We start from the raw sequence: 18485 nt of genomic DNA on the forward strand, positions 1-18485 counted from the left end.
TTTTAATAATATCACTGATTTATTTCCTGAAACACTAAGGATAACTAGAAAAACTGTTGAATCAGTCACTAAGGGAACAAATACCCCTTTTGGCCACTTCTCCTGTTTTATGATTCTTTTATCACCTGGTTTATCTGAGCAGAAATTTATAGTTCAGCAACCTTAAACAAGAGGTGACTATTTCCTTTGTTTTGCCTTGTCAGATTTTTCTGATTTTTTGAAATATCTTCAGTCACCCGGCAGAAACAAAAGCAAAGCAGAAAATGGTTGAGCAGCCAAAACTGCTTTGTAGACCTCTGCCTCCTAAGGTGCCATCTAAACTGTCTACACCAAGGGAGAATGTTGGTAAAGGTGAGTTGTACGAAGACAGTTCCTGTAGTTCATAGTTTCAAATTCCACGTGTTCTCTGAACGTAGAAGACAGATTGGAAGTTAAGCTACTAGTGCAAAGCAGTGTGAATAAGACTGCAGTATGACCTGTATGACCTGCATCTCTTTGGGAGGCTCTTCATGTAAATAGTGGAAGAGTCATCGGGGCAGGTCCTGGAACTTGAGTCTTCCACCTATCAGACTGGAACACTACCCACCGGATAATAGAGGCATTCCCTTTAGCTCATCCAAAAATATGAACGGTAACATGAAAAACTGCTGGCATAGAGAAAAATTAAATTAGATCACATGGAGTCAGACCATAGGGTAAGTGAGATACAACTTTGATTCAGACAAAATGAAAAAAATGAGGGTTTGGGGGATGGTCCTGCTCTTTTCAGAATATACACCCGTGTAAAAAGACATGTCTTGGCTTATATTATTTTAAAGACATCAGGGATTTCTAATTAAAACAAAGGACTTGCAGTGCAGTATGGTTCAGAAATAAATGGGCATTTTGTGTGCCTGTATATATGAATGAAAAGCTCTTTCCATTTTATATAAAGTATCAGCTGGTGCTGATAACACCAAGGTCATGGGTTTGTGAGAGTGTAATATAGTCAATCTGCCAGGCCTCCCCATATTTATATTTCAGCCATCACCCTCCATACCACAGGAGCTTTAACCACTTGGCTTGCTTAATTGCAGCTCGTTTCATATTCATGGATAACTTGCGCAATAGTATCCATGGCCAATTCCACCCCTCAATCACGAGCCCATCTGTATGTCGCATCTCTTCCCTGATGGCCTGAGGTGTCATGGGCCCACTGAGCCATAAATAATTCACCTTTATGTTGCCAGTCCAGATCCACCTGAGCCACTCCAACCCTGGCGACAGGCACTGCAGCTGAACCAGAGAACCAACCCGTGCCAGTATCAGTTGCCCCCATACAGAAGAAGAAATATACAAAAAAATCAGTTTGCTTAGTGAGGGGTGAAGATGAACCAGGGTCATCACGAGAACAGGAGGAAGAGGCAGAACCAGAGGTAATCACCCCATCCCTATCCCTGGGTGAGCTGCAGGATATGCGAAAAGATTTTAGCCATCGTCCACGTGAGCACAACATCACCTGGCAGCTCCAATGCTGGGGCAATGGGGCTAGTAGCCTGGAATTAAAGGGTAGGGAAGCCAAGCAGCCGGGATCGCTTTCTAGGGAAGGTGGCATTGACAAGGCAGTTGGAAAAGGGACAACCAGCTTTATGGGACTGTGTGGATTCGATGGCCTGGCACATTAGACCCACAGGAGTACAAGGCTCCAGTAGGCACCGGTGCACAGTGCACTCTATGCCATCAAGTTATAAAGGGGCAGAACCCCTCTGTATTTCTGGTGTGGCGGGGGGATCCCAGCAGTTAACTGTATTGGAGGCTGAAGTAAGCCTAACTGGGAATGAATGGCAGAAACACCCCATTGTGACCAGCCCAGAGGCTCTGTGCATCCTTGGCATAGACTACCTCAGGAGAGGGTATTTTAATATCAGCTATTGATTAAACATTTAAGGACTAACCTTTAAAAAGAAAAGTGAAAAACAGTAACATGATCTATAATCAAAACATTTTTAACCTAAGTAATAAAAAAAATAAGCTGGAAACTAGACACCAATCCTGAAAACGGATCTGCAGAGGAGGACCCTGGCATCTGAACAGGTTCACTAACTTCTGTCAAAAATGTCAGGCCCCAGAATCTGCTGTAGAAGTATAGCATACAGACATTTTACAATGTTTTTTTCACAGATCAGCACGGTAGAATGAAGTGGTAGCATGAAAAAACAGTGCTGTCCCTACGAACTGGGTTAAAGAGACAAAAGCAAGCTTGCTTTTTTCCATCTAGCTTCTGTAACTCTGTAGGAGTGTCCAAATAGCGAAAATTCCTCAATCTTCACATAGTCAATAAAGCAGGCAAACAGAAAGAAAATAAATCAAAATAATTTTTATGATGTTTGAAATAATTTGACTTTTTGTTTTATTTTGTTAGAATACTGTCATACTGTATTTGATATTACCATTATGTAATATTAATTTAAAAGGTACAGCAATAATATATTAAAAGTAATAGCTTTATAACAGTAATAAAAATAGTAAAGAAAATTCAGTTAGAGAAATAAGGTTGAAAAGTCAGATGATACGATTATTGGCCCCTTGATATTATTAAGCCCTTCCGAATATTATCTTGAAAGGCTGGTAAAATCTATTTCTGTACAATACATTTCCAGTCTGGCGCTGTCCAAACAGATGTAAATATTTCTGGCTCACTACCACAGCTGTGCTTCAATGATTTAAACCATTTTAAAAGTGATAGATAAACCTTTTCTCCTGAAACAAAGTTCTGTTGTGATGGCTCTCCTTGTAGTAATACATATTAGTGATGGATGCTATTTATAGGTTATGTATTTATATAGTAAAACTGACAAGAATCTAAAAGCTGCACAGTAAAGTTTGTTCAAGGATCATTTCTCCAAATGTAACCATTACACCTGAAAGATATTTATACAGCAGCATGCCCATTGATCAGCAAGCAACTCTTCAGCAATGGTAATTCTGTCATCTCGGTGGATGGAATTGTTTTGTGCTTCATGAAGTGTGAGACTGAGACCTGAGAGCGGGAGCCCTGGGCTAGGAAAAAAAGATAGCGTGATGTGGCATAAGTGTCTTTTCCCCTGCAGGGGAGTATAGAAAGTGAGGATGTAACACAATGAAGCAATTGACTGAAAAGGCAGCAGAAATGTCAAGGGGTGGACTGTGCCCTGCAGAGGGCTCGAAGCTGTCGACCGCTGTGGTGGAGGGCAAGAAAGCCGGGGAGATAAGCCAATGGTCCCAGCTCGCTTTGAGAGCTGAGTTGCAGCAGAGAGCTATGAGGAGTAACTTCTCCCTCAGCAGGTCCCTGGAAATGAGTCTGCCTAGCAAAGGGAACAGAGCATCAACCTTGTGGAACTACACAGGCTGAGTGAAGGATAACTTACTAAGTATTTCTTTGTTGATAAAAATGTTCAGGACTAAATGACCACTGGCTGCAGTACTGTTTGGAAATTCGGGACTAGCTAAGGAACCAACGGACCTCCAGAATGAGGTCTTTGGGAATAACCCTGGTAGCAAAGTCCAAGTCCAGTTGTAGTGTGAGGTGTATGAAATGAAACTCTGCGTCAGTGGTGTGGGAAACAAGGGCTCGGTGCCATCCCACCACACACCTAGTCATTGAATGGAGGTGAATAAACTAAGTAAATAGAATTTATAAGCCTCTCGGTAGTCAGTGAAGAGAGGTAAGCTATTTCAGTTAGTTCAGCTGGCCAAAGATCTGATTCACCCTCTGAAGAGTCCTACCCCTCTTCTGAAGAGAGGAACTGTATATCCTGTTTTATTATTAAAAGGACCCAGGACAGGAGCAGCCAGGCTTTGGACTCTGGTCCTTCAGCTGGGTGCCTAACAGTTGAAGGATGAATCAGACCTCAGGGCCTAATAGCGGTGCTTCGGCATAGGCATGATAAATTCTGTGAAGCTGCCTATGACTTGTAAAAGATCCTACAGTCACTTTTGAGACAATTCCCAGAAGCTGATTCCCCTGTTCCTTTCACAGTCTGACCACAACTGACCTCACTTTTATCCTCATACTTTAAACAAGACCACTCCATGGTGCTTTTTTCATATGGAAGTTGCCTGAATGTTTGCCCCTTTCCCATTCAGTAGGGTTAGCATGAGGTTTAGGTGATACAGGGAGCGCTGTGGAGTGTACAGAGGAACACTCACCGAAGAAGCACCATCTACTTCCCAGGTGAAAGATCTCATTGCATTGGCACGTGGCGCCTTACAGAATGGATTCAGGATCCCTAAACAGGGACTTGTCAGCGTACAAATGGCCATATTTCACATGCAGTAGAACATTGCTCATGCAGTCTTCATTAAACTATGTAACTCATAAGATACCTCTGAAAACCTGCCCTTTCCATCCTGCATGTTATCTAACTCTTCTACTGCATGCTATACATCATTCAACAGTGTGTAGGTGAATTCCATTTGTTTGGAAAAAAAAGACTAACATATTTTCTTACACCCAATACAATGGGTACATGTACACCCAATACAATGATAAACTACAAAATGTTAGGCCCAGATTTCTGGGCCATAATTACCCCTCATGCACCAGGCTGGGGCCAACTGGCTGGAAAGTGGCTTTGTAGTAAAGGAGCAGAGGTCCTGGTGGATGACAAATTGAACATCAGCCAGCATCATTCTCCTTGTGGCAAAGAAAACCATGCTGGCTGTATTAACAACAGCATAGCCAGTAGGTCGAGAGAGGTGATTATAAACCCGTAGTGAGAACTTGTAAAACCACATCTGGAGTACTGTGTCCAGTTTGGGGCTCTCCAGTTTGAGATGGGTGTTGACATGCTCTGGCAGAGGCCCACCAGGATGGTCAGGGGGCTGGAGCTCATGACATGTAAGGAGAGGCTGAGAGCTGGGTTTGTTCAGCCATAAGAGGAGATGCTTCAAGGGAGATCCTACTGCTGTCTTCAGCTGGAGTCAAAGTCTTCTTGGAACAGCAGAAGAGGCAACTGGCACGAGTTGGAAAATGGGAAATTCTGGTTAGATACAGGGAAAAACTTTTTCCCCATGAGGTTGGTCAAACACTGGCACAGGTTGCTGAGGGAATTTGTGGGTTTCCATCCTTGGAGACATTTGGGAGTCAGCAGGAAAAGGCCCGGAGCAACCTGATCTAGGCCTGCTTTGAGCAGGGAGTTGGATCAGATGATCTCCCAGAGGTCCCTTCCAACATGAATAATTTCATGATTCTACATCATTCTTGAAGCTATAGAAGCTTAAAAATTAATCTCTTACATTTAAGGTCTTTCTTACTGCACTTGAATAATATATAGGGCTTTTGTGCATTAAGATTCCGAGCCATATGTATAAAGGAATCTAGTTCTTGTACATGCAACATGTCTTCCACTATTATTTTGCACTTCTCTTTAGAAATGGCCTTGGAAGAGAAAATGAGAAAATCTGGTTCACCAGAAGAACTTTTGCAAGAGAAAAGAAAGAAAAAGTGTATGCTATACATTACTTAAAGCTACCTGAACCTGAAAGAGAAAAAGGACCCTTTACGGGTAGGATCAGGAAGTATATGTCACTTTTGAGAGAGAAACTAGATGGATGACGTAGGTTGACAGTCATAAAATGGCATTATGGGAAACAAGATTCTCAGAAATGCAGCAAGCTGCTTGTAGACTCTGGAGGACTACAACCACTACATCCCGTTGCATTAGCGAAATAGTGGAATTATAACGTAACAAATTAATCTGCAATCTTGATTTGGCATTGAAGCGACAGTGAGGTTGAAGGTACAAGACCTAAAGCACTCAGGAGAAGGATGCCACTTCTGAACTGTTTTGGGTTGAGTACACTCCAGCACAAAGAGAAGCCTGTGGGGCTTTTAACTGCAAATAGTAGCTGTGGAGGAAGGCAAACTACTGCCATTACTGTAGGCCATAATCCAGTTCTACTCGCAGGCCCCTTTTTTCCATACATGAAGACTTATTCTTCTCCCATCAAAGGCAAAAGAAAGGAATTGTTTGTAAAAAAACCTGCAATCTTTATATCTTTATGCAGATATTCATGAATCAATTGATTACTGTGTGAGAGTTTTGTCTGAGTATGGCAACAGAAGATCTCAAGGATCAGACGTAGGAGGTTTGCAGAGCACTCCTCATTCAGTCTTTATTTTCTAATGTTTGCTTTCCCCTAAGAAGCTCTGTAATGCCTGACATCCTTTTGTTATGTCATAGACTCTAATGATGCCCCTGATGGCAATAGTGTGGAGGATGTTTGAGAAACTAATTTCCATTTTATAGCAAGCAAGCAGGATGAAGAGGAAAAACTGATGGCTAGGTCCCAAGTGGAAGTATTGTGTTGCTTCTTGTACCAGAAGATTGCTCTTAGCCTTCAGGTATATCCTTTAAAGATGCATTACTCATGTTGCTGTGTTTTAATAGTCAATAGCAGCTTTCATTCAAAGTATCTTTTGGCTCTGTAACCTCATCCACAGAAAAATGATCTGAAATTTCTAACTGTATCACTGCGTGAAAAAGAAGTGCTTAGAATGATTTAAAATTCTTTTGTTAACATTAGAGTAGCTGTAGGGATAACTGATTTACATGCTTTTCTTCTATAGCTCCCTTGCCTTAAATTCTCCATTGTTTATTTCTTCTTTTCTTTTGTCTCACCTTCTTTCGCTATTTCCTCTGTACTTTTACTGTGTCTCATTTTCTTTCTGATGCATCCTGCATAATTTTCATGGCACTTGCTCAGCACTGTACCTATTGCCAAAGCGTAATTCAACCCAAGTTATGTCAGCACCATACAAAGTAGTTGTCAGATGCAGAAAATGAGAGAAGGTGCCTCTTGCTTTTGGCAAGGAACCAGAAATTAATATTTCATGGTTTCTGGGAATTTGTCTGCTGATCTAAACTTTGTCCATTGGTGGGTCTTAACCAGCAGTTTAGGCTCCTGGCTGACAAACCAGAGGAAGCTTCACCCAAACTCCCATGTGGGATCCTCTGCCAGAATTTATGTTTCTGCCTTCATGGAGAACACAAATCTCTGGCAGCTGGCATGAGGAAATGGTTTCCTAAGCCATCTTTATATAAATAGTTTGTCAGCTTCACCCAGCTGTCTGCTGCAGGCTTCCATTGGAATAGGAGTTGCTATCTGGATAAGCAGGCTCCTCCTTGGAGGTAGATAGTGGATTTCACGTATGGACTTTAATATTTCAGAATCAATATATCTAGTGAGAGGGTGGATCAGGAATAATTGATGAGGGATTTGGGGAATACTTCTAGCTGGACACATTCTGCTTTAAATGAACCTCAATCTTAAAATGCTCTGTGTAAATTAACTGTAAATATTCCATTCCTTTTTCCATGACCTTGAAAGAATTAGTATTATTGCTCCCTTTCCTGTTCTATGATCTAGAAAACCTGTTGAAATGTCAGTATTCACAGTGAACTTGCTTGGTACCTGAAAATGTTATGCTGTGATATGACTGCGTTTGTAAGATGTAATAAGTATCCTATGTTGTTGTAGCAATATGGTATTATTTCATCTGATACCTATTCATTTTTAGGTTCTTTGGCACCACATGCATAAGAAGTTTAATTATCAAATCAAACAGATCATGTCACTTTATTACCCATTTCTGCAAGTGTGACCAAAATGGAAACTGGCAATAACAGAGATGGAAATACCAGAACCATCCTCATAAGCAAACAGTGCTGGGAGTTCTCTTTCTTGGTACTATAAAAACCAATTATTGATTTTTCACGTTCTTGCCAGCAATACCCTTACGAGGGTGTAGAGAAAAGTATTTATAGATCTTTTTTTCTCTTTGCTGAAAAGTGTACAGTATATAAAGTCCTCAGCTGTATAAATCATCTCCAAAGCATCCCAACCAATGGAGCTACTCCCCTCTTTACCAGCTGAGATCCTCAGATGACCCTCCTCCTTATTTTATTCAACTTCTCTACACTTTGCCTACTGTTTATTAAGAGAATTATTTGCTAACACTGCTATTATTTTGCTGACTTTTTGAGAGGGGAAAGACTGGTCTAGTCAAGTTATTTTTAATAGACAATCAGGCCTTGCCACATACTAAAAAGATTCTTGGTTCGTGGTCATCACCAGTGAAATCTTCTTTGCTGCGCCACATCCGTTCTTCTTTTGAGGCAAGCTACTTAAATTATTTTAAATTACTTAAAAGTACTTAAATACCGCACCATCGTCCCAAACTTACGAGGGCCTATTCACCTTCTGCATGTTGTGGCGAGCTCCAGGCTCGCCTCGAGTGGGCTGACACATCCACATAGTGAGATGCAGCTACGTGCAGGGACCCAGGCCAGGTCTGCAGGATAGCCACGTCAGGGCAGCCTTGTCTCTCAGCTCATGTGCAACCCTGCACTGCTGTAGTTTTGCTGCGTCCTTTTCTGGAGCAGGCTGACTTCAGTTATTCCTAGAGTCTCCCCACTGCTGCCTGAGGTCTGAGTATACATGTCTTTTATAACTTTATGCAGCAGCTAAATGCAAAGATCTCTGCAGCTTTGCTAAGGCTTGCAGTAAGGGAAATAAAGATTTGTCATATTGCATTTTTTTTTTGTCCGTAGGAGAAGTGAGAGACCTGATGCTTGGCTGAGGTTGGGGTTCTGTTCCTGAAAATCCACCATGTCCAGAAAGAAACTCCAGAAGTCTGTGTCACTGTGTGCTGCTCTGCTGTACAGCAGTGAAGATCTGTGTGCAAAGAAATTTCAGAGTGGCGTGTAAAGAAGTTGGCAGAGTCGTGCCAAACATCAATACAAAAATGAAAACTGGGGAGGGACCTCATTTCAGAGTCAGTATTCTGGTGTTCCAGATACTTCTTGGCCACCATTAAAAATTGGTCCAAAATTTTCCAATTGAATTGAATTATAAAAGTGGTCAACACTTTCAATTTTCTTTTAAAGTCTTCATTTGTATTTTGCAAAACACATTTTTTATTTGTCTAAGGCACATTGCCTTTGAAATGTCAGCTTATTTATTAAAGCAGAAATGCAGATTAATAAAAAGATTAAATAATAATAATATCTTCCTAAGTCATCAAGACATTTCAATTTGCTCGATACGAAACAATCCTAAATGTTATTGACATTGCTTTCTTATGGGAACAGGAAATATTTTTCAGCATCTTAGAAATGTGTTAGATAGATACGGAGACAGGTTTTCATTCAACTGTGCAGTAAGTTTTGCTTTTGTGCTTGAAGATGTAATTGCAAACTCCAGCAAAAGCAGTACTTTAAGTAAGTGATATCTGACCATAGTTTGTTGTTGCTGAGGAAACACCACCCTAAATTTGCCCTGCTTTTAAGCTTGTATGATCCCGTCGGCAGACTAGGACCAAAGCATCCAGCCCACTATTTTGTCCTTGGAGGAATCAAAGACAGACAACTGTCTGAATGGGGAATGTGACGGAAGAGCCAAACTCCCCCTTGTACACAGGGCCCAGAAGCTGCTGCCTCCCGAGCACTCTCTGGCGAGGGGAGGAAGGCCAGAGGTGCACCTCTTCTCCAGACGGGTTTTGATTTTTTTTCTGTTGCAAAAGCAAAAAGCATCCCTTACTCTATACAAAACAGAAGCCTGGCTGCCAGCCCTCCTGCCTTGGCCCACCAAGAGATCCCAATGCCATCATCTGCTTTAAGCCAAAACAGGAGAGATTTCCAGGGTTCAGCTGCTGTTTCAGATACTCTGACCGTTCACACGCTTAGAAACAGAAATGCTGTGAATTGAAAAAGGGAAGGGCTTGCACATGAAGCAGGGCCACAATTCACACAGCTCAGTAAATGTCCTGTCAAGATACTTGTTCTTGGGGTTATCATATTGCTTAGAAGACAAAGTGCTTCTGGTTTTGTTTCTGCATCCTCAAAGGTAGTTATTTAAAATCAGAAGGAATTGTTGCAGCTCTTTTTGCTAAATTAGTGAACCTTGTTCCATATGAGGAACAGATACTTGAGAGCACTTCTCTGTTGTTCATGAATTGCACAGTCTGAAACAATTCATCAGCATAACAAATTTGAACTCCGGGACAATATCCTTCAAGTATCTCAGACACTTTTTTTCATACTACATCTCTTCAATGTTTCAGAGCTACCAATGAGAACATCTGCACTGGATTTTCATTTTTGCTGGAAATATTTTTCATCTTTAGAACCACATTTTGTAGATTTTTGTTTACATCCAGAAGAATTTTCATTTTGGTTTTTAATTTTAATGAAATAGAGACAATGCTCCTTTACTCTAACTATAGTCATCTGCTACTACCCTGGGAAATCTTCAGCACTGATGCATTGTTTTTCTTGCAAAACAGATTCCAGGAATCTAAGAAAATTCTGAACTCCAATGCAGTACATGCATACATTCTCTTTCATTATAATAATCTTCATTATTTACATTCATGTACCTATTTATTATAACTCTTAGATTTTATCATATTGTATTGGAACCCTTAGATTTAGATTTGATATGACTACAGGCAATTTAATAGGTAGTATATGTTGTATAGATATACTTTATTGCATATCTGTCATGAAAATGATGAATTAAGGCTGGTTTACAAGAAACTAGATGCTAGATTATATATATTAAAGTGTATTTGAGATTATATGTGACAATAGTTAAACATTATCTCAGCATCTATGTAGTCTGTGATGGTGTATGTAACAATAACCGTAATACTTTCTGGAGGAGTCATAATAATGCAGAAGCAGTGTTCTCCTAGCAGAGTTTGTGTAATTAGAAATGAAAGGAAGAGTTTAATAAAGGAGCAATAAAATGAAAAAGAGTTTCACTGCCTGGACTCTGGAGATGTTTTGGATCGCACGTTTGGATGGTTTGGATCCTCTTTAGAGAATGAGTATAGTCCAGAACTTAACTAGCCTGCTTGAGCTAATATATCCAGTGTGCTTTAGGAAAGTTACAAAGGGAAGTCTAACACAGTTTGAATAACATGGGAGAGTGGGTGTCCTGGTTTTGGCTGGGATGGAGTTAATTTTCTTCCTAGTAGCTGGTATAGTGCTATGTTTTTGGGTTCAGTATGAGAAGAATGTTGATAACACACTGATGTTTTCAGTTGTTGCTAAGTAATGTTTAGACTAAGTCAAGGATTTTTCAGTTTCCCAGGCTCTGCCAGTAAGCAGGTGTACAAGAAGCTGGGAGGGAGCATGGCCAGGACATCTGACCCAAACTGGCCAAAGGGGTATTCCATACCATGTGACGTCATGCCCAGTATAGAAACTGGGGGGAGTTGGCCTGGGGGGAATCGCTGCTCAGGGACTAACTGGGCATCAGTTGGCGAGGGGTGAGCAATCACATTGTGCATCACTTGTATATTCCAATCCTTTCATTATTATTATTGTCATTTTATTTACTGTCATATTGTTCCTATTATCATTATTAGTTTCTTCCCTTCTGTTCTGTTAAACTGTTCTTATCTCAACCCACGAGTTTTACTTTTTTCCCCAATTCTTTCCCCCATCCTACTGGCTGGGGGGGAAGCGAGCGAGCAGCTGCGTGGTGCTTAGTTGCTGGCTGGGGTTAAACCACGACAGTGGGATAAAAAGCAAATGCAAGCCCAAAATAACAGAGCTCAGAGGCAGCCACAGAACTGGGCCACCTACTTCATCGCACAATTAGGAAAGCCTGAACCAGGGCACTGATGAGAGAGAAGACCTTGCTGCTCTCAGTGACTGCAGGTGTAGAGCTTGTGTGTCAGTGTTCCCTGTGCTCTGTTACGTGTCGGTTCCCTGGTCATCTACATCGCAAAAATACTCATTCATCCCCAGTTTTTCTTGGTGTGAGCAAACGGCTTCCTCTACCACAAAACTCTGCCGCCTGTGGTTCATTGCAGGAGCCCAACCTCGTAGGCAGTATGGACAAGACCGCACGTGATTTGTCCCCTTTTTCCATATTAATTGAAAGCTTTAGGGCTTGTCACCCTCTAACCCTCCTTGCAAAATAGTAATTATACGTGAAAGCAGAGAGGGTACCGTGGCCCAGTGCTGTGCAGCGTAGGTGCAGTCTGCTGCGTCCACCTTGAAAAAGAGAACAGGTTATTTGGATTTGATGGAAAGGAGTAGGAATGACAGTGAAGGATTTTGGGGCAAGGGGCAAGGTGCGCTGGGCTTTGAGATGCTAATATGGCCTTCAGGCATATCTTTGACACTGCTCAAGCTGACTCCATCCACAGGGGAATCAAACTGTGTATTACGGGCTTTGTTTCATGATAAATCTGAGGAATTGTTCTTAAGGATGTTGCTTTTTTGCATTTAAATGAAAAGGCTGAGAGGTTTCTTTAATGCTGCTGATCCATTTTTCTGTATCTTTTAGGCCTACTTTTTGTTTCACCTTCCCCACCTGACCCCTTTAATGGATACCTCGGTCTACCTTAACTTGTCATTCGATAATTTACTCTTCTTTCCTGCAGAGGTATGTGCTGCTTATATTCCATGACTTCACTAAAATGACATAAGGCTGAAATTTTACAGTTTAGATATAAAAAAAACTTTCAAAGAGTCACAATTTAATCAGTGTGGCAAACAGCATGGCACAGATACTTAAAAGAAATGAAAAACAATAATGTACAATATTCAACTTCTTTACCCTTTTGGTTATTTGGCAGTTAGTAAGAATCACGGGAAGAATCACAGAAGTATTCATGGCTGTTCTCCTGTCTGCTCACACGGGTCTTGCTGTCCCTTACCCACAACCTTCCCCCAGAGCCGAGCAACCTGTAGCTACAATTCCCAGTGGTCTCAGCCTGGCCAGCTCACTTAAGGTATCCAGACGTGATCTGCAGCAGCTAAACACTTGCAGTTACAGGGAAAATCTAAATTAGAGCAGCCTTTGTGTAAACAGAATCACTAGGAATGAGTAGCTACTAAAATCTAGAAAAGCTTTAGTGAACATGGGCTGAATATATACTTTGCAAACACTTGTAGTTTAAGCAAATTCCTGATGATGCTGACAGATATGTCCATTTGAGGGGACTCTGGACATCTCCCTGCTCCTTCTTTTTACAAGCCTGGGGTAGCACTGCTATGCTTCAGATATCTCCCTCAGGAGCACAGGGCTCTTGAACTAAGGAGCTAAACCAGTATTTTGCAAACTTTTCTAAAATGTAATCCTCCCTGTCGCTGCCTTTCTGACTGACCATCTGTATGCAGCCAACTATCTAAGACCTTAAAAAGTCAGATAAGTAACTTAAATGAAGGTACTTCTAATAGTCAAACCTCTCTTTTGAAAACTTCCACTACTCCTTTTGTGGTTTTGATCCATGCTTTGAAAAAAGCTGCCCTTTCAAAAGCAGGAAATATTAACAGGTTGGTTTTTCAGATCTTTTTCAAATGCTGACCAAACAAAATATTTTTCTGATTTCCTTTCCTATGGTTTTAGCAAAAACATTCTTCAAGCAGACGTTATAAAAATGGAGAATTTAATCTCAAAAAGTTAGGATGTGACACCAGGAACAAGGCCAAGGCTTATAAAGGGAAGTGCTGGACAGTCTTTACACCCAGCAGCACTAGCAGCTCTGCTTTGCAATTCCCCATCACAGTGTTTTAAGCGATACAGTAAGTGACTGGCATTTGTATCTCACACTGTATCTGCAGTAATGCTTACCGTAATTGGCTATATCTATGTATACAGTACTTGTACTAGCTAATCTTACAACATTTATTTCCCAGTTCTTCCAGCATAGTTTACTGATACTAGAAATACAGAATACTTAAACAGAACTGTGACATGCTTTGTGATGGATGGCCATTGTTTTTTCCACTCACTGTCCCCTTCCCTCCTCAGGTGTTTAATATTAAAACCTTACAAGTCCTGGTGCCCCAGAACAACCCCATCAGAGAAATCCCTAATGCCATTCACACACTGAAGTCACTGAAGAAATTTACAGTTTCCTTCAATTTGCTATCACATCTTCCATCTGGGTAAGGTATTTTTTTATTAACTGAGAGGATTGCAGCATTTATAAGCACAAACAAGGATTTCGGTCTTGACCTACAATATAATCATTCACTAATTTCCATTCTAGCCACGCAGTTAATGCAAACAAAAAAGACTTTCTCATAGTAGCAGAAGACAGAAGTACTGAAAATTAAGTGTAATGCTTGCTAAAATACCTTGCCATATTTCATCTTCCCTACATAAATGTATTAGTCAGCTGTGGCTCATTTTCAGTAAATAAACATTCTGGCTGAAAATATTGTGAGAAGGAATGGTCTTGTGGCTTCCATTCTTAGCTCTACTGTCTGCCTTTGTTTAGCAGTAAAAATAGGTAGCATTTTAAAACTTAGTCAATACATTAAAAATTGACTGTCCTGTGGAGAATCAGGAGTACAGAAGCAAAAGTCCCTTTTTAAAGTATTTTGGAATGCTAAGACCTAGCTTCATCCTCCTGGCTTTAGATATTTAATTGAGACACCCATCTCAGCATCCACACTGAGTGGAGAGAACACCTCTAGAGGTCATCTCAGCTCACGTCAGAGCTGAACCACAGTTTTGGATGTTGAAAATAGGCTAAGCCATCGTACTTTTCCATACTAGGTAAAAACCATAGAGGCCTACACACTGTGTAGCAGTTACAAATGGTTTGAGCTGCAGGGTTGGACTAGAAGACCTCCAGAGTTCTCCTTCAGCCTAAATTATTCTGACTACATGATTCTCAGTCATTTGTGTTTCTAATTCATCATTCTGTTTTCTTTCATTGTAGATTGTTTTTATTAGAAGATCTCTAGTATCTGGACATAATAATGATATTAGCTTTATTCCTGGTGACATCAAGAACCTCAGGTATATAAGCAACATAAAATGAAAACAGATCTGTACCTCATAATGCTGTGCACCATACTTGGATATTAATTGTATCACTGAATACATCGGGAAGGTTCGCTGCACCCTCTCTCTCCCTTCTTAATCCTGTCCTGCGTGAGAGGCTCATTTAAACAAAACCAGTAGATGATAATTGCATACCTGAAATAGCTGTGGATGGAGTAGAGCCAGCCACTATCTGCAAGCATCTTGATGATAGCTGTAAGTTGAATATCCCCATGCAAAATATGATCATTCTCTCATTTGGGCCATATATGTGCACCACACTTGATTTGTATGATAAGGAAAAAGAAAATGTACTTCTAAACCATATGCGGTTGTTTTCAAGCAGTGTGAAGTGTTGGTGAGATAAGAATTAAAACGTAGCTCTGTGGGATCCACCCAAAAGAAACTGTAGAAAAGGAATTATTCACACACGAGACTGTGTTGCTCTTTGTTGCCCTGAACATTGATTTCTCTGTGTACATGTCTAATGCATTCAGAAGGCACCCATCGCGGTCTTTCTAGATAACCCAGGTATTTAAATTATAATTAGAAAAATGTTGTATGTACAATTGTGTCTAGAACATGAAGTGCACTGTGAGAAACACATAGCATTTTATATATACATGCCTCTTGGTTTATTAATTCATCAAACGGGAATTAGGACATTATATAACTGTGGTCAAGGTAGGAAATGCTGTGAACAGCCTATAAATGCCTGACGGTCCTTAAAATTACAGAAAGCTCAAATGTTCAAACATTAAAGAGAACCAGCTCTCTGCTTGGCCATCAGGGATTTTGAACCTTCCACTAAAATTCCTCAGAAGAGAAAATAACTTCATACACCCCTTGTTGTGGAATGAAAAGATTCAGAACCAACCTCAGAAGCTCACTCATCTGGCTGCCCTTCACTTCTCCAGAAATAACATGAAGGAAAGATACATAGACTTCACAGAAGATATTAAAACAATATTGGATGAGTAAGTAATACAGAAATATGTCCTGTTCCCTTGCCCCCGAGGAGTACTGTGAGCAAGAAATATGCACATATGGCCCCTAATCAGTAGTTGTACGAGTATTAGGAAAGTGGAAGTTCATACTTGGTCCACTCTTTCACATGACATTAATGTTGATCAAAGGTTGCTATTACCTAATATGGGGTATATGATGGTTTCCATGCAGGTATGCTCAATTCAGATTTTGATGTATCTGAGTGATCATGAAACTACTTTTAAGGAGATCTATCAGGCATGCAAATACTTTCTTGTATTTAAGGTTCATGTCCTACAGACAAAATGTATGACGCATCTTCACGTTGTGGCTGTGTGTCAAGCCAGTCTATTCAGAAGCTTCCTTTAGGACCTAAAGCTTACAGCTGAGACAAAAATTATATCGGCTCCATTTCTGGGAATTGCAGAATCATTTTCCTCCCTCTCTCTCCACCCCACTCCACTGTACAGTACATCTTTCTATTTTTGACGTGTCTGTCTCCTTCTTCCCCATGGGAGCCATGCAGACTGTGCATTAAGGCTGGAGTAATTACTACTTTGCAATAGCGTGGGCCTCTGCTAAAATAGGGCTGAGGAGGTTTCAGCGCCTTCTCCAGTGATGAACCATAGTCATTTTGAGGCCAGATAATTTCTTTAATTTGCATTTGTGAGTGAGGAGGTTGAACTGCTGGGGGTGTGTATATAGTCTCAGAAGGATGACGCAAAGTTGTTGACCCAGTTTCCTCCCCATTGTAGTTTTAGTGTCCGTGATTGCTGCAGTGGACCTCGGTACGGCAAAGGATTTTGGCTCATCCGATGTTACAGGAACATATTTAGATTTGGAAGGCTTTCCTTTTACTTCCATGCCTGCTCATCATCGTGCCATAGGAGCTTCATGTCTCAGACAGAGGCTTGACTCCAGTACTTTGTGGAAAGTGATCTGCATTACAGCAGAGGAACTGCGAGTGGGATGAAATAGTTCAGAAATACAAGATCTCATGTTATGTTATTCTGTTGGACAACCTGGGACTCAGCTGGAGTGATGGGATCACTTGCTGTGTACTGTTGCTATACCTTTCTTAAAGTGCTTTCAGCTCTGCATGCTCTGTTTCATGTCAATGAATATATAGTTGAATCAAAATGAAAGGCAGACTCAGCCCTATGTAAAATCAATGAAGTTATATGCTGACCCTGTGTTTCCTCCAGTGATACCTGGGGAGGGATCAGATTCTTCCGCAGTGCTAGCAATATGTCATTTTACATCATAATACATGTCATTGCTTTAAAAAAAAAGGATAACTTTTTTCCTGGACTACAAATTACAGCTAGGACCAATTTGTCAAAACTGCAACATTTTTGCAAGCTATAGAATGTCTTGTAAATACATTTTGGTATCTCTTGTAAACACATCTTTTTTTATTATAGGAGAAAAAATCATATTTTTTTAATGAGTTCCAGCCCCCAAATCTGAAATGCCTGATGTTTTTCTAAGTATAAAACAAACAAACAAACAAAAAACCCCTTGCCTGAGTGACTTGATGATGTAGACAGCCTGCAACAGCTGGGATCAGAGCTCCAACTTCTGATTTGGTTCCCCTTAACCACAGTGCTGTTCAGTAAGGCCTTAGTTGATGCTTTATGTTGTTTCCCACGTTGTATCAGTGCAAGTGACACAATATACAAAAATAGTGAAACTCAACTGCCATTTTAATAAACAAAACTAAAAAACCCAACCCCCTGATTTTATTATCATTCACTTGACAAGACAGGTTGTCATGGTTTAACCCCAGCCAGCAACTAAGCAGATGCAGATTTATTAAGTGCAACAGATTTTCGTATCTTTTCGTTAAATGACAAAAATCCAGCATTTTTTCACAGCTGCACTTCAAGGATTTTGTTCTGATCTCTGTCACGACCATTGTACCTGTGCCTGTTCCAAGGGAAACATTTTTTACGTTCAAGGATTTTTATCACGGGTCCATAATGGACTTTGGATGCCCTGAAGTCAGTGCCTGCGTCTTCCCTGACTGTGGAACGCCGACGGCTACAACCTGGACTGAACAGGGGAAAGGGACCGCTGCCTTATCCTCCTGGTATGGCCCCACGGGACTTGCCCAAAACCTTCAGCTGGAAGCGCCTTGGATTTGTTTTGTGTCTTAAGAGCTGTTTAATACTGTGTGACTTGAGGTTGGAAAGACTGGCAAAGGCTTTCCGTGGAAGTTGTACACACGACACTGTAAAGGCAGTTGGGACACAGAGACAGAAGAGGGAAATGCTAAGGGAGAGGTGAAAAACTGATGACACGGACCTTCTTCGTACCCAAGCACTCCTATGGACAGATGGACACCTCTGCTCCAGTGACACAGAATTTGTCCCGAAATAATTGTCGGATAAATTGCACCAGTAACATCAAGGGCAGGGCCCAACGCACGGGCCTCCTGCTCCTATGAGCGTTGGGCCACAAAGGTGGGTGCCTTCTGCTGACTTCTCGCTCTGGCCCCGTGAATCCTGCATGCCTGGTGACAGCTACGTAGCTGTAGTAGTCCCCCTTTCCCTCCCCAGCACCCCTTCTGCTTTGCACCGCACATCACTTTATTCCTGTTGACTCGTGGCTCGTGAGCTCTGCTGCGGCGTGGTTACAAGGAGTTGAAACCACCTCAGCCGAAGAAGGAATGCTTTCCA

At 41.1% G+C, this 18485-nt stretch overlaps 1 protein-coding gene across 1 annotated transcript; it reads left to right on the forward strand.

Annotated features, from left to right (window-relative positions):
- Nucleotides 1–179: 179 nt before the first annotated feature.
- Nucleotides 180–16719, forward strand: LRRC63 (leucine rich repeat containing 63). The gene is given in 10 exon segments (XM_030036410.2): nt 180–351; nt 5392–5445; nt 5448–5525; nt 6204–6364; nt 12325–12423; nt 13795–13931; nt 14714–14748; nt 14751–14793; nt 15555–15794; nt 16560–16719. Coding segments are annotated over 10 exon segments (1095 nt in total). The 5' UTR covers nt 180–263.
- The last annotated feature ends 1766 nt before the right edge of the window (nt 16720–18485 follow it).

Source organism: Aquila chrysaetos, chromosome 14 (genome assembly GCF_900496995.4).
Source record: "Aquila chrysaetos chrysaetos chromosome 14, bAquChr1.4, whole genome shotgun sequence".
NCBI classification, from domain to species: Eukaryota; Metazoa; Chordata; class Aves; order Accipitriformes; family Accipitridae; genus Aquila; species Aquila chrysaetos.